General features: G+C 32.5%; 1 protein-coding gene across 1 annotated transcript in view; it reads left to right on the top strand.

Annotated features, from left to right (window-relative positions):
* Nucleotides 1-1,738: 1,738 nt before the first annotated feature.
* LOC133183075 (autophagy-related protein 2 homolog B-like) overlaps nt 1,739-17,564 on the top strand; it is a 47,542-nt gene continuing 31,716 nt past the window's right edge. The window contains exons 1-12 of the mRNA XM_061318011.1: nt 1,739-2,012; nt 2,459-2,627; nt 3,278-3,436; nt 3,718-3,820; nt 4,949-5,141; nt 6,292-6,456; nt 8,222-8,318; nt 8,484-8,660; nt 9,132-9,239; nt 9,794-9,835; nt 10,029-10,296; nt 10,903-11,053. Of these exons, the coding sequence (XP_061173995.1) occupies nt 1,845-2,012; nt 2,459-2,627; nt 3,278-3,436; nt 3,718-3,820; nt 4,949-5,141; nt 6,292-6,456; nt 8,222-8,318; nt 8,484-8,660; nt 9,132-9,239; nt 9,794-9,835; nt 10,029-10,296; nt 10,903-11,053 (1,800 nt within the window). The 5' untranslated portion in view covers nt 1,739-1,844. The remainder of the gene's footprint in view (nt 2,013-2,458; nt 2,628-3,277; nt 3,437-3,717; nt 3,821-4,948; nt 5,142-6,291; nt 6,457-8,221; nt 8,319-8,483; nt 8,661-9,131; nt 9,240-9,793; nt 9,836-10,028; nt 10,297-10,902; nt 11,054-17,564) is intronic.

The following is a 17,564-nucleotide window of genomic DNA, read 5'->3' on the forward strand; positions in this document are numbered from 1 at the left end:
CTATTAGAATTAAATCTTCATGTACTAAAGCACGCTTATGACAAGGTAATTTAAACGAACTACAAGTATATATAAACCATGTTAAATACACTTATACTACAAGATGGGATGGAAAATGGCATTTGGATGGAGAACCTATTGAAATTGTTGACAAGTATATTTATTTTGGAAATGCTTATAAATACATGCAATGGAAAAATATTTAATATCACACAGAAACAACTGTCTTTACAATGTAAACAAGACTATGTTCTCGCTGAAATTTAAAACCAGCGAAATGTACTTGAATACAGAAACGTTGTTTTTTGTTTGATACGCATGTTGCTAGTGACTTGAATTATGGATTTGAAATTTGGAGTTTTCATAACCCAAAAGATATAGAAAATGTGCACTTAACGATATTTAGAATATACTGGAAGATTTCTAATGAAGGTAGTAAGGTTATTTTGTCTTAGAATTTTAACATTTTGGTTTAAGCTGTTAAAAAGTGAAAATTGTATTTTGCTAGACTGTTATAATATTTTGTTTGAGGAATGTGAAAAAAAAACATAAATAGTTGGGTGAAAATATAAGAGAACAATTGTTTAAAATCGGTCCAACTGATTTATGGTATAAACAGGAATTTGAAAAAAAATAATTTAAAATACATCTCGGAGTCCCTGTTATAAATTGAAGCAGAGAATTAGATATTTTTATTCAAAGTAGTTTTCATGTATTTGTATTTCATTAAGTTTTATGAAAAATAAAATTCTCATGACAAGCTAACCACTAATAAATTTAAAAGCACGCATATGTCATCTTGATTTTTCATCGAAAAATTCATTCAGACTTCGCAGTAAGTTTTCGATTAAAGAGGTAACTGCAAAACAGCGGTAGAAATGTTTCAGCATTGTGAAACAAGTAAACAAAATTCAATATTATATGAACAGAATATACAGAGAAAAGTATCAAACGACTGATTCACGGTGTGCGAATGAGTTGTTTCTTAAAATGAGAAGCGACAAATGTATAGATGACTTTATAACATTTAAAATCAGCCTAGCTGGGATATTTTATTTGAAAATGTATTTTATGTTTTATTTATTTTTTTTTTATTTGTTTTTTTGGGTTTTTGTTTTTGTTTTGCAAACAGTTCTAAGCCTTTTGATTGCTTTGACATAAAATGATATGGACTTCATAAACATTATATTTGAATCCAATGCAGTAGCGTACCAAGCCGGGATGGGGTGGGGTCAGGGGTCCCCCCCCCCCCCGATTTTCAGAGTTGTAGAATTTATAGCAAAATAACCCACAAAAAAATGACCTTGGATACCCTGGACTCCCCCAACTGGGAAACTTATGCATCGTAAAATTGGCAAGGGGAAAATGGCTAGTGAACCCACTCCCCCTCACGGGCACTGGAATTCAATGTAAATACTGTATAATAATTCTAATGTAAATATAAAGTATGTACAGATCTCTTTACTCAATATTTACATTAACTTCCAGTGCCCGTACCCCCCCCCCCCCCCTTTTTTTTTCAATTTCATCCACCCACCCACTCATATGCTTTTCATGTTTTCTTTTTTTTTTCACATGTCAAAACATTTTGAGACGGAAATTACTTAAGTAGTTATGGACCCCCCCCCTTTCGGGGGAGGGGAGAGATTCCTGGATCCGCCATTGAAATGCACTCAGGTAAGGCGCAAATACTTGTTTAGAGTTGTCCTTCTTTGTGGAACTCTTCAGGAATAAAACAAAATACGTCAGGTCCGTAAATAAAGAGAGACGAATTGCAATGTTTACATTTTAACAGCAATGTAATGCATTAATATCCAAAGATTTCCACAACTTATTGCAAGAAAATGCCTTGGACATTTCCATGGACAGAATTTCTTAAGAAAAGGGCTTGTAGATATCTTTTACAACACTACCTGGGACAATTTTTGAAAGAGAAGTTGTCTTTGGATCAGCTGAGTGTTGACTTGTACAATGGACGAGGTTCAATCAAAGATTTAGAGTTAGATGTAGAGGTAAGTAGTTTATTTTTAACTCAAGAACCTTTAAAGAGTGATTTTATTGTAATTGCTGACAATACTTTTACACAATGGTGTAACAGCTACAATGGTATGGGCTACATGACATATTGATGTCACATAAGGAAATCAGATTTCATTGACTAAGGATGTTTGATGCTAAGGAAAAGATGTTGGGCTTAAATATGTGGACATACTAGCTTAATTGTCTTTTGAGTTTGGTCCACTTTTTGATATCAACGCAAAATATATTTACTTGATTCATGCCCTTAGTTTGTTTGAAGTTCTTTGTTCAAAGTAGCCCAGTTTAATTTCTTCTCAATAAAACCGTTTGCCTGAGATATACGTAAATAAAAATGTGACTTACTGTAGAGTTGTAAAAGGTAACTTGCAGGAAACTAATGTAAACGGATCATACAATTAAATTTCAATTAATTTTGAAGGCTTTGAATGATGCCTTGGATAGCAGCAGTGTACCGCTAGAGATAATTGATGGCTTCATCAATCAGATATGTGTATCTGTACCCTGGACCAACCTCATACAGAGTAGTACAGAGTTGGAGATTCAGGGATTGGAGCTTACTGTTCAGCCAAAACAAAGGAGTCAAAATGGTGGGTAAAAAGTTCTTCCGTTACACTCATAATTGTGTTCTATAATTTTGATTCAGGAATTTACCGGTCTGCTTTTCTCTCTCGTTCAAATTCTAACTGATTATCATTTTGATTTGAATTGTGTGAAATAATGGCTGTTCAATTAAGAAATGAATTTAATAGCTACCCAAGTTATACTGCATAACCTGGGTTGGGGCAGTTTACGCTTTATAAACTGCGAAGTGGTTTATAAAAAAAAAGTGTAAACTGTTCCAACCCAGGTTATACCAGTATAACTTGGGTAGCTATTAAATTTATTCCTTATAATTTAATTTTCCCTAATTAAGTATAGCAGGTAAGACAGCTTCTCCTTCAAAAATGCTCTCAAATGGTACCTGTTTTAAAAGTAACGTCAAGCTGGTTGATACATTTTTGACATAATTCTTTGTTAGTGATGTAGGCAACACAGATTATACAATATAAACTAATTTTTTATCCAATAAAATGACGCGCTACAACAAAAGTTAAATTATGAAATAATAAAGTAACCGAGTAATTTGAAATTTATGTTCCACTGATCAGAACAAACCAGTGTCTTCTATTTGAAGAACTTTCTAACTTCTCCATTAACTTAACATGGAAATGATATTATTTTTGAATGCCTATTGCAGTAGGTGGTTTGGAGACCATGTTCAACAGTATGTGCAGCATGACTAGCAGTTTACAGATTGCAGAGGACTGTCTGAAGTCCACCTCAGATGGGGACCAGGGACAGGACCTGGGTACACCTTTTGAGGGGGTACAGAAATTTGCTCAGACAATTGATTCAGGTGGGTAGGACAGTTGCTACATTATCTTGTTATATATCCAACTCTCTCTAACTTTGAAATTTTTACATTTTGATTTGTCATTTACCTTCCACAAGCATGCTTCCTAAGCAATATGAAATGTTAACATATTCAAAACTAAGCATGCACTCATTCAAATGCAAAGTGTTACACAGAGTAAAAGAGACAAACACAATACATGTACATAATTTACCACAGATTACATATAAATGATCATGATGAAAAAGCATAGTTTAGGTTTTTGGAATACTATTTGTTTGTAGTGTTATGCCGAGTAAAAGTGACTCTAGTTGACACGGTCATAAGAGTAGAACACCTGCCAAACACAGCAGAAAAAGGCGTAGCATTGGAAATCAAAATCAAAAGGTAAAGTGTAGTATATAAATATGTTTAAACATAATCTTATCTAACAACTATGTACAGTGAAACTTGTCTAATCCGTATGTTGTGTAATCCCAAATCTTGCCTATTATGGAGAAAACTATCAGTTCTTTTTGGTAAATTAAATTGTTTAAAATGTTCACTAATCTGGAATGTTGTCTAATCTGGTCAATTTCTGCTGAACAAGTGGTGTCTGGATGAGACAAGTTTTACTGTATTAAAATAGAAACTATAATAATGATTACCCTCTTTTTGTGGCTCATGTGACATGTGTTCAACATATATGTATCTGTTGGTTGAAATAGTACAGTAAATTGCTTTTTATTCATGAGAACTTTATTTTCACGTAATTATTAAAGACCGTCTGCTCGTGAAAATTTCATTTTCGTGTATAATTGTACTATAATTAAAGATTATATAGAGCAATAACCAAAATTTGTGAAAATTTTTGTTTCACTTTTAAATACCAAACAACAATCTCTCAAAATCTCACAAAATTAAGGTGTGATGAAAAAGAAATGATCTACAGTTCTGTAAGAAATACTTCGCGATTCTTTCCAGAAAGAGATTCTTTATAAATTCTAAATACCATAGAACTTATTGTAGATCACCAAATTTTTGTGACACCTTATTTGGTATTTATAAGGGAGACAAAAATTTTCACAAATTCAAGTTATTGCTCTGTATAATTGACTAGTATATAAATAATAATATATGGGAGAATGAAATTTTCATGAGCTGACTGTATCACTTAATTATACAAAAATAAAGTTCTCGCAAATGAAAAAGTGATTTACAGTGTGTATATTAACTTCAATTTGAACAGTGTATTTTGTTTTGGAGTTTAAAAATGAATTTTCTCTGACCATTGTTTTTGGAAATAAAAAATGAGTTTGTTTTGACCACAGCTTTTATTATACATAATTTGTCTATTTAAAGTTTTGATTAAACCACAATGGAAATTGCAAAGACCTTCACAGATATATACCTCTGTGCTCAGAAATCAAGTATTCATATCTCACTATAACAGTGTTTCCTATAATTGAGCTTTATAAACTTTTTTATGAACAGTCAGTGTATATAGATCATACATTAAGTTGATGTATATTACAGAGTTGAATATTTTGATGACCTTGCTAAAGAGGAGGGTAGTCCTGTGGATGACACCTCCAGAACAACATGGGAGCCAGCAGCAGTTGCTCACAAAAACATTTTGATTGATGGCATTCAGATTTTGTGTGATGAATTTAGTCGTCCTACACAACAAAATTACGACAGAATGGACTCCACTGGGTCATCTCCTCAGGTAAGAATTTATAGTGCTGAACACAGGATGGGGAAGGGGAGGGGAGCTATACATTGTTAAATAACTATTAATGCATTGATTATACATGTATTTAGTATATAAATGGTGGGATCTCTCTGAAACATTACTGTAGATCACCAGATATTCATGACACCTTATTTTTGTGAGATTGTCATTTTGTATTTATAACATAATTTTTACAAATTTTGATTTTTATTCTGTATAGTCATTACTTATATATAAATAAACAGTAGAATTAAATTTTTGCAAGCAGGTGATCTTGTATAATTACATGAAAATAAAGTTCATGCAAAAAAGAAGTGATTTACAGTAAAAAAAAGATTATTTTAAGGATTTATTTGGTGAGTTTTTCTGATCAAAGAGTGTCTGGTATCTGTCTGTCATTTGGGACATGTTATATGTTGTTTTTTGTCTGAAAATTCACTTCTTCATCTTAATGAGTACCATCAAATAATTTTAACAAAACTTGCCACAAAGCATTCTTGGGTGAAGGGGAGTCAATTTTGTTCAAATGAAAAACAACACCCTTTATCAAGGGGAGGTAGTAACTAAATAATGAAAATATAGTGAAATAACTCTGCCAGAAAAGAGAAAGATTCAAGTTTGTTCAAGTCATTGCTTTTGAGCAGACTGGGGGCCATCATCAGATACCCATGCATGGGTGATTTCGTCTAAAAGACAAGATCATCCATGGACATCTGACGATGACTGGGGGCCACAACAGGGTGTTTAATATTTTTTTTATTGGAATATAAAGAATTTTTCTTTTCAAGAACTGTAGTGCCACAGATTTGGATGTGCAAGCATTCTCCTCTAATGTAGATACACTGTATGTCTGATCAAATCATGACCCATGGGGCTAGGAAAGGGCACAATAGGGGGTCAAAGTTGTTTACAGTGATATATAGAAAAATTCCTTAAAAATATACTTCTCAAGAATAGCAGGGCTACATCTATTCAAATACTACATTTCAATGTAGTGTAGAATATCAGCTATATTCAAACCATGGTCTCTAGGCTATGTTAGGGACACAGTATAGGGATTGGGGATTTACTGGGAAAAATCTTGAGAAATCTTCCCAAGAACAGTAAAACAACAATTAGTCATGTTGAGTTTTTTGTTTTCTAGACTTTCATGTCCACCACTAGTTCCCCACCATGTTCCCATGACAACCAGCAGGGGACATCACCAGTGACTGAAGTTTTCTCAGATCCTATACAGATTGCTGGTTTTACTGGTAGATCCAGTCTAAAGGTGAAAATCAAACAAGAAGAAGGAGTTCAGGGACCAAAGGTATAGCAAATTTTATTTCTCTGTAGATAAAGCAATAAGGAATGTTTTAGCTTATACTTACATTTTGCTATTTAATTAAATGCAACAACAAAAAAAAAACAATCAAGGTTTGAATTTGTCATTGCCCTATATTGTTATACAGTGAAACCTGTCTAATCCGACATGCACTGGGAGACGAATTTTGTGTTGGAATAGACAGTGTGTCGGATTGCACAGTGTAAAAAAAACATTGAATATACCGGTAATAATATGGGAACAAAATCTTAGGTCGGAATTCACAGTGTGACGGATTGGGCAGGTGTCGGATTAGACAGTTTTTACTGTATTTGCATTAACTTCTCTGTAGCCTCTATGTGACATCACTTTCGCAGTTTTTCCATGTATATTTCTACATGTGGGTGTGTACAAAAATGCCACTTAATTCAGTTTCATGGCTAGTCCAAGGATCATGAAGCATTGTTAGACTTCAGTCAAAATTACAGTCATTCATAAAATGAATACTGTATACAGGGTTATTTTCGCCCATTTGCACTTGCGAACAATTTTGCCTAATTTGAAATTTGCCTAGTCACCATTTTGTTTAAGATATTACACTGTGTTCTTTGAATTCACCCCAGTTTAAATTTGCCAACCTGTGATTAGGGTGAAAGGGGCGAAAATAAAATGGGGGCGAAAATTTTCCTGTATTAGTATTTATTAGAAAATGACTCTTGAAAACTAAAGTTAAAAGCATGAAAGGGAAACAAACATTTCAAATTTCTTGTGGTTTCTATCCTTAAAATTACAGCATTTTACAAAGGACAAGGTATGGTTAGGGCCAAATCTGGCCCCTTATTTGATGTAAAAATCAGAACACAGTAAAAATTGTGATTGTTTGTAGTTAAGAACATAAAATAATGCTTGTTTTAAAACCCGCACTAATTTTGATTCAAAGATTACATGGAGGCCACAAGAGGGTGCAGAAGTAGGACATTTTCCAGAATTTCCTCAATTCTGGTGAAATTTTGTCAAATTTGAGATATTTTTCACTTTGGAAAACATAGAGCACAAGCTTGCCTATCTGAGATTTTTATACATAAGATGCATCTGATACTAATGTATGAAATATATAGATTTGGTAGATAGGCAAGCTTGTGCTCTATGTTTTCTGAAACAAAATGTGCTGTAAAATCGATGAAAATTTGCATAAAAATGAGAAATTTCGGAAATTGACATTTTTTTCTGACCTTCCTGTGACCTCTATGTATCCCATAACTTAGAACCAATACTCATTTTATGGCAGGGGTGACAACAGGTTTTTATTGATAAACTGTTGCATCATTCTAAAAGACAACCCAAACCAGGGGCCAAAAGGGGTCTTACCCTATCTTGTCCTTTGAATTAAGTCTAACACTGCTTCATGATCCTGGTGCTTGGTTTAATAAAAAACACATCAAATGTAAATATTAGGTTTTGGACAAATATTTAAGATTCAGATAAAAGGAAAAAAGGAACAAAATTACTTTTGGTGGGCAAAAAATAGAAAATACATGTATGCAAGTTTAAGATCATAGTATTATTAGACCCAAAGTGAAATTTAGATCATATGAATAAATTATTTTTTTAATTTGAATTGAATGACGTCAGAAAATGTTAACCATGATAGTATTCTTAGATCTGTAAATGGTCCTTTTCCTCCCATTCAATTTACTTAATATACATGCTATTTTTACACTTGTTTTTACTTGTGTAAAACTTGTAGTTGGGAAAGTGTTTTTCATTTCAGGTTGAGATAGAATTAGATGTTGGAGGAGTCCACCTGCTGATGAGTCCTGCTCAGTTCCACTCTGTTCTGGACCTGGTAGATGGCTTTCTGTCTCCAAGTAATACATTATATATTTTTGTAAAACTTTGTGCACATGAATAACAAAATACAAAAAAAATTGTTTTTTGAAATCAAATGAAATTAAATATTTCAGATATCTTTTTACAGAAATTTCAGACATGTTGGAATTGCATTTATTGTAATATAATGTCTTTTTGTTCAGATTCCAGTGACGGAGGCAGGAGGCGGGCCAGAAGTAAGAGTAAACCAATGAGTGACGAGGATTACAGGAAGGTGGAGACAGAGCTCCAGCGACAGCTCCACTCTGACAGAATCCACTTCCACCAAACAGATACAATGATGGCTACAGATCTCCAAGATATCATGACTCACTCCATAGGTACAAATGTTATTCTTTTCATTTCATTGAGAGTTAATTTAGCTCAGCTGGTAGTCTGAGTACACATGTGCATGCAACTCTTCATAAAGCATAAAATCATGACTAGATCCAGTTAGTGTATGTGCACTGTAAAGTTGTTAGATTAAGCCTCCAATCAATTACTTTTTGAAAAAAATATGACATAGTTGTTAAGAAAAAAAGAGTTCGGTAAGATTAGACTAGGGTTAGGAGGTAAATAAGTACATAGTACTTTTAAGGTGAAAAGAAGTTGTTTGAAAAAAAAAAATGAAAGAAATTTACATTCTTCATCTTCAAATTGCTTATGACAAGAGTTTCTTTTTTTCTTTTTTCCCCTTCACATAGGCATAATCAATACATTCCTAATTTTTTTTATAAGTAATATGTAGAGGTTAACAAGAAACATTCTTCACTTTAAAAAAGAAGTAAATGAATTACATTTGATTCTTACAGGAGAAGAACAGTACTTTTCTCTAGCCCCAGACCAGATGAGAGACATGGAGTCCTCTATAAATAGTAATTTCAGCACGGCCTCGGGAAGATCAGGAAGCACTGTCACTAGTGAGAGATTATACATCCCTGGGTCTGCTCTGACTAACACAATCATGTCTATAGAAATAACTGCTTATCCCTAAAAATCTTAATGTTTTCTATCAAGAATATATTCCATGTTAAAAAAAAAATCTTTTTATTTTTAAATTTATTGCCACAAATATGACGTAATATTTTGTATTATAAATCATTAATATTATTTGAAGACTGGAAATTCATTTATTAGCAACAGTTCCATGATTATGACGAAGATCAATGCATAAATGTGATGTAAATCAACATATTTTCCATATTTTCCTACTTTAAAAGTTTCAGGGAAGAAACACCAGTCCAAGCTAGATATCAATGAGATGAAATGTATTAGATCTATCTTTAATGTCCTAGATCATTGCAATGTTAAAATAAAAATTGTTCAAATTTTATTTTTTTTTATATTTCAAATTTAGAAAGTAATAAAAATAAAATTGAAAATAAGGGAGTATGTTTTAAAACCTTTCACATGGCTAATTCTTACAACTATAGATACAGCTTTAATCACTATGTACATGTACTGTATATTGTAGCCATGAGATCTGGATCAAAAAAAAATACGAGAGCTGGAAGAGGTGTGTATTCTGAAGTATAGTGTCAAAATGATTTAAGTTCAAAATTTGAAGAACCTGATCATATGTAAAAGAAGAATGCATACAAAATCAAATGTTTTCATTTCTGTTTTAAAGAATATTTTGAATAATTGCTGCTCAATATTGGAATTTAATGACTGAATTTTTTTTTACGTTTCCCAATTCTTTTTCACAGATTCAATGCAGCGCTTCTTTGATGATCCCACTGCAGAACTCTGTCGGTATCACCTGAGAGCAGCCTTCTTTTCTCTGGCTTTATTGCATGAAAACCCCTCCCAGAAAGTGGACCTTTCTACCAGTGCCAAAGCAGAAAACAAGAACCAAATGAAGGCAATTGCAGCACAGTATTTCCAGAAAATGCAAGCATTTAGTGCTGCAAGTGGCAGAGAAGTTAAGGAACTACGTGCTGCCTTCTCTGGGGCACTGCCTCATGATCATCTAAGGTTTGTTGGATTTAGGTCTAGAGACATTCTTTAAAAGAAACTTATTTCTTTGAATTTTATCCGATCAAATTTTGTCGGATGTCCTTCTTTTGTCCTTTGGTCTTTGTTAACTTGCATTTTCGATGACATGACCCTGGACTGAGAAGTGCGACTTGGTAAGCAATTTGGTCAATGGGCCTGTTGTTAATTTGCTTGTAAACTTTTAACATTTTCAACTTCTTCTCCAAAATCACTTTATTAATTTCAAGCAGACTACCACAAAGCATTATTGGGTGATTAGAATTTAAGTCTAAATTATGTGCCATTTATATGTAAGCCTCATTCTAAAGGACAAAATTGTCATTTATTTAAGAAAATTAAGTTTGTTCACCCTGGATAAGGGTGGAATCACAACAGAAGTTTGACATCAAAATGTGTAGGTTAAATTGCATAAAACCATATGAATAACTTTGTTTTAAAGTTTGAAACCTCATTAAGTGGCTTTATTTTATATTTCATTAGTCATATCATTGAATGCAGGCCAGCATTATTGCCCATAGACCTCTGGTAATGATTTCGACAAGTAATGTACTTATTAAATCAGATATTTTTTGAATTGTTTAACAGATTAATAGGTAAACCACTGAACGTAGAGATAGTGGAGAGAACAGCCCCTACCCACCATTGTGTGACGATGGATGTCACTGCTGGATTCTTGGATGTAGTGGAATATCTGTCCAATAGAAATCTGGAAAATGTTCAACCAGACTCTACAGAGGTTAGTGTTATACTGAATTACAGCCATTTTATTTTGATAACAGCCATTTTCTGTTTCTTACACCTTGCCAGTAAAGCCAGGGGATCACAGGTTTGATCTTTGCTTGTCTGTCTGTATGTTTATGTACTGTAAAAGTACATCAATTAGTGCACTTGAAATTTAACGCATTCTTCCTCAACTGATTAGAATAATCATGAATCAGTGAAATTAGAGCAGAGCTTGTATATGAATGTATTGTTTAAATCATATATCAGCATATACTTGAATTAGAGTACAAGAAACTGTGTGAAACATTTGGTTCAGCTTTAACTATAAAGTATTGACAGGTTCCTGTGTAATCTAGCTCTATTGTTTTTTTTCTAAAACCCTCTATACACGATGAAAAATGTTTATTGGACTTCAAGAAAATTATAAAGTGTAAGGAATACATATTAAAATTATCTATTTATTTTAACATAGGGTGCATGCCTTTTTACCTAGGAAAATTTTCAAAGACAAGGAAATACTGATAAAGAAATATCACAATTGCTTACTCAAATGGAGAAAATACATGCGAAGAAAGTTTTCAGTTGTTCTGTCATGGTTTAATTTAATGTGTAGAATACTTGAATTAAATGCAATTTATGTAATACAGTGCAGATTGCAAATTATTCTATTTCATATCAAATAGATGATCAGTCTAGCTACACAAAAGTATCCTAAAATTAGTGCGCAGTGTAGAGAGAGTCTTTGATGAACTTTGCTGATGGAATAATTTTTTCCTTCTGGAAAACTAATTCACCTGTTGGACGTTTGATTTTTGAAATCCACACAGGACATGATAAACACACATGATAAACCATTGTAATTTTCAGTCCTGCTTCTTTGCACTACAAGCTTAAGGCTGTAAATATATATATATATATATATATATATATATATATATATATATATATATATATGTATATATATATATATATATATATATATATATATATATATACTGTATATATAGTTGGATTTCTGGGAAAATCTATGTTCAACTTAAAAGCGAAGCCTAGAAATTTGCTAGTTTCTGGAAGAGGAAATATAAAGTAATTTTGTAATAACATAACGATAATTGTTTTTACAGGTTAGAACTTAGTCTAATGCAGGAAAGGAAGGTCTGAAGTCACCATATACATGAAACACAAACACTTATAGATTTAAGGATTTTGTATTTATTAAAATTGTTAATAAAAGATCAAATATTGGTGTCATACCCCAAAACATACATGTACTTTGAAACACACATAAATACATTAAAAAATTAATCTTAAATTGGCAGTAGATTCTGGCAAAAATATTGTACCAACTTAAAAGCGGCTCAATGGCTAATTACTCCTGACCAATATAATCTGAAAAAATACAACCGACTTATTAATATAAGAGAACCAACTTATAGGGGAGTATGTACGATATTTTTAAATATAGTGGACAGAGATCAGAAAAGCTTAAGATGCAGTGTTCCAGCTAGGATTTCAAAAGTGCAGGGAGCCGATCCTGAAAAGGGCACTTTAGTGCTCTGATTGATAATTCAAAAAGGGCATTCTAACATTGTCTGTTGTTTTGTTAACAGTAATACATGGTGGTACTAAAAATATAAATTCCTGTGAACTTCATTCAAAACACTGCTCATACAGCCAATAAGATTGTTATTTGATTTTGACAAACCTGAGGCCTGTTCGGGAGAGCGAATGTTTGTTAGCGCTCACCTATATTCCTTATCCCTCCAACAAAAATGTTTGCGAGCATTCGAAAATGTTCGCTCTGTTGAACAGGCCTCATGTTGACATGGAAATTTGAAATTTCTTGGATTTTCTTTCAAAATGACACTCCTCCTATAGTTTTGGTGTGATTTTAATAAGACTTGGCACACATATATGCTATACTAAGATACATAATTCTGTTTATCTGTGTTGATGTTAACAATGTTGTTGCCATGGTCACAAAAAAAATTAGAAATTTCTGTGCAATTCTTTCAAAACACTACCTCTCCTTCAGGTTTCGTATGACTTCAGTAAGACTTGGTACACAGGTAGACTTAAAACACTAATAAACATTATCACTACTGGACTTAAAATTCCCTGATATTCTGAAAAATCTCTGATAAACTCTGATATCCACTGTTTAAGTACTGCTTTTCTCTGTATAAACACTGTACAGTCACTGTACAAAATCCCTGTGCCCACTGTAATCCCCAGTAAATCACAGAACAAACCCACTGTTATTTTCTATACATCCCTGTACTTTACTGTACGTCCCCTCTGTACGGCCCTGTACACCACTGTCTGTCCTTGTACGCCTCCACAGTACAGCACTGTACATCACAGACGTGTACAGTACTCAACTTCTGTACAGCACAGTACACTACTGTTGCTCACTGTACGCGTCCCAGACTGGCACTGTACTTCACTGAAGTTCAATGTACGCATCCCAGTTTGGCACTGTACATCACTGAACCATACTGCGAATATTTTAGACTTATTAAATGAATGAAATTTAACTTTTGAATTTCCTAAATTTTATTCTTCTCTTGTTACTTCTCTAATTGTTCAGAAGCCTTTGGTATTTTAGATTTAAGCGAATAAAATATTTATTTCAAGAGTGCTAAATTTGTGCTGTTAGTACACTTAACACACACTGGCACCATATATAAAAAAGTAAAAAATAAATCCTATGAATTATATTTAAGATCATTTAATTGATAATTATGATTCCTCTAGTCTTAAAGTTTTGAATTTACTGAGCAATTAAATTATATATAATAATTATCATTCATAGTATTGAACAATTTTAACGTCACATTGTCATTTTCCATAGTTCGATAATGCGGTTAACAACCTGATTTGGTAGGCAAAGTTACATGTTAAGAATAATTTTGAAACAGTAGTATATTATATATTGTTTAAATATTTTTTTCTCAAAAAATTAAGCCTCTCTTTCTCTCACTCATACATTTACCCTGTCACAATAATAATTATTTTTTTTAACACGGCTTGTGATAAAAAAAAACCCCAACTAATTATTGTTTGAATTGACTTTGTCAATACAAATAAAATATCAAAAAATGAAAAGAATTATTCAGTGGGTAGGGTGGCTTATCATGGTTGTGGGTTAACGTGTACACTCAACAGAAAATGTATAATACCAAACAGGAAAACGGTGGATTAAACAGCGGACAGTAGCCAGAGATTTAAACAATAGGTGTCAAGACTGAGTGTCCTGATATATCAACAAGGGGTGGTTACACAACGACAGGAAGCAATATATTTATAATTTCTTGAGAGCTTCAAACTTAGATATTTTTAAATTAATAGAAACGCAAATTAATACAAACACAGATTTAGATTGTACGTATTGAGACGTTTATTTTGATATCCATAATCAAATAATTAGATATCAAAAACAAAAATTCAGAATATTTTCATTATTTTAATTATTTATGAAAAATTATTTTTTTATTTATTTATTTTTATTTCTCATTTCGATTGTAGTTTTTTTCTCTTTCTCTAAGTCTTCAAATATAATAGCAAACAAACAACAAAGGGAGTTATTTGAAAATTTAATATTAATAATAATTATTATAGTTATAATATTGAATTAGGACGAAAAAGGTAACATGCAGCTGATGTGTTATTTGCTGTGTAAATAGAAGACTAAGTGCACTTCAGATAAAAGTATACAGAACCTCTCTGTAAGAGAGAGAGAGAGAGAGAGAGAGAGAGAGAGAGAGAGAGAGAGAGGGGATAAGCCAATTTAATTGAAAGAGTAATCAATCAGTGTTAAATAAGTTTGTGTTTCCAAACTTTAAGTTGTATTTCATATACAATATACACTTTGCATACCCTTAGAGTATTACATTGGAAGGCCTAATTTCATTTACAATGTTATTATACTTACACGGAAAGTAGAACTGTATATGTAGCTGCGTGGGACAGAGAAATCAGATAGGCAGCCCTGGATCTGCCGGGGGCAAACAAATAATTTTTTTAGTTTGAGGGACACCGTGCTGTTCGAATTCCCTTGCGAGCCAAAAAAATAGGAAGGACCCCCCCCCCCTCCCCACTGGTTCCATTAAGCTTGATATTTATAATTAAATTTTAAAAGAAAGATTGATTAATAAATAATTGAATGAATTAATTTATGATTTGCTGCAAATGCCGTGAAATGTGAAATTTATTCAGGATATTTTGTTGTATTGCTATTTATTCCATTTTTAAAGGTTGAATTCGCATATTTTTTTTAAAATATATTCTTTTATTAGTTATTTTAGTTGCTTCAAACACATTTTTAGCACTTTGAGTCTGCAAATATACATTTAAGGTCATTGCTATTAGTTGATCATTGTCAATTTCATGACCATATGGAGAGGCAAAATATACCCAAGATTAATTTGAAAAGCTGACATACTATATTTAGTATAATTTTTCTTGGATTATTGTAAGTCGAGAAATGCAAACCACAGATCAAGTGTTGGATGAATTTTTGCTTGTTTCTTTTCCCATAATTTGAGTTGAGAATAACAAAATAAAATTAATTTTTGAAATTTTATAATTAGTACATTTAGTGAATTTTTAAAAGTAAAATGTCCCCATCGGCACCCCAGTTCAATGGGGGGGGGGGGGGGGGTGGGGGGTGGGGAGGGGAGGGGGGTCTGACATCAATCTGGTGGACATATCATGACATATACCTTAAAATCGTACACCATGCATGAAAATTCAGTTCATTTATTCGTGATCATCTGTACAAACCAAATGTATCATTATCAATAATATGATCCTAAGCTAATATAATTTACGATTTATATTCATATTCATTAGAAAATGCATTCACAATTAAAAAGCTTCATTGGTCAAACAGGTGAGAATTATATATCCATGTGCAGATCCGTATATAGAATACCATAGCACTTGGCATTCAATATATGAACTTAAAATCGAGACCGTGTTCCCTTTTCAATCTTCAACTAGAGAAGGAGAGAAACGTGACTAAAAAACGTGAAGATTCAAGGACATCTTCCAGACAACTCGAACAAGCCATCAATGATTTCGGAATTAAAAATAACATTTTGATCATTGAGGATTCCACGTATGATGTTAAACCCACATGTACATGTGCAGTTATAATGAAAGTTTAAAGACCTGGCTATCTTAGAAAAAAACATATAAGTTATTTATATTTTTAAAAAAAATAGCTAGCAATTACCGGGAAGTGTGAAAAAAAAAAATTAGTCGTCCATTTTCATTCGTGCGTAAAGCCCAGCGAGATTAGGAAGATAAATAATAATAAAAAAATACGTAACGTTAAGTGCATGTGCCATATTGTTATTGATTTAATTGAAAAATAAAATACGTGGACGGGGAAGTATAATGAACAAGTGTCTAATTACTAACTAAGGCGAAACTTTTTCAGATCTCTCAAAACTTTGACACACGGACAATCATGTTTTTTTTTTTTTTACTGTGTGTGTGTGAGCGACTGACCTCTCAATAGATACGGTATCATTATTTTTAATTTATAATTTCTCGCCTGATTTAACAGCAAAAATTGTAGTCGTATTAATGTGCCCACATTTTGTACGCTAATCTAAATATGGTGAATTAAATAGTGTATACTATATTTTATACTAAAATGTAGAGAAGAATTCATTTTATTTTACGTGGCATGAATTGTAACATTTGTATATTTTCTTTTTTTAACATTATAAAACGTTCCTATTTATTTCAATTATTACGGTTATTAATAGTTTTAATTTCAGAAAGGTTTACACCAAAACTTTTATAAAAAATTTAATTGATGTTTCATAGTCCAGTCGGAATCTTTGTTATGTATATAAACAAGTTTCATTTTCAGTAATACTAATTACGAAATGTTTCGAGTCTGTTGAATACCGGAATTATCAAACAAACAATCGGAAAGTCTGTGATGTTACCATGGTTACTCTGTGTGTCGATAGAATCGACTGAGGTGATCCGAGTGTGTACGGTAGTGAGACACTAAGACAATAGGTGTCACTGCTGCATTATACAGAAAGGCACTCGCCGGAGTTCACATGAAGCTAGTTACGCAACATTACGGCCACAGCAAGGTTAAGGACACAAGTTTGAGCCATTGAACAAATTATCAATTGAAATATTATTTATAAAACAAAACAAGTGCAGTCCCGCGAAAGACCTGTTTACTTGGTTTGACAGGGCATGTCCATACATTTTCAGTTTTGGTGGGCAATATCAAGGAACAAAAAGGGTGGTGTAACAGAGTCGAATTAATTTTCATGAGTATAGTTCAAATACACACCTTGTTCTTATGTTCATGGGGAACATTGTGTGAACTTGCAATTATTATTTATATAATTCAATAAATTCATAATTTGAAAATAAATTACATGCAAAAAGTTCAGAAGAAATAAAAAAAAAAAAATCAAATTTCAGTCGGAATTATACGCACTGTATATACATATATACATGTACAACTTTATTTAGAGAGAGAG

Source organism: Saccostrea echinata, unplaced genomic scaffold (assembly GCF_033153115.1).
Source record: "Saccostrea echinata isolate AGI-Se365-2 ecotype Australia unplaced genomic scaffold, CSIRO_AGI_Sech_v1 ptg000009l, whole genome shotgun sequence".
NCBI lineage: Eukaryota > Metazoa > Mollusca > Bivalvia > Ostreida > Ostreidae > Saccostrea > Saccostrea echinata.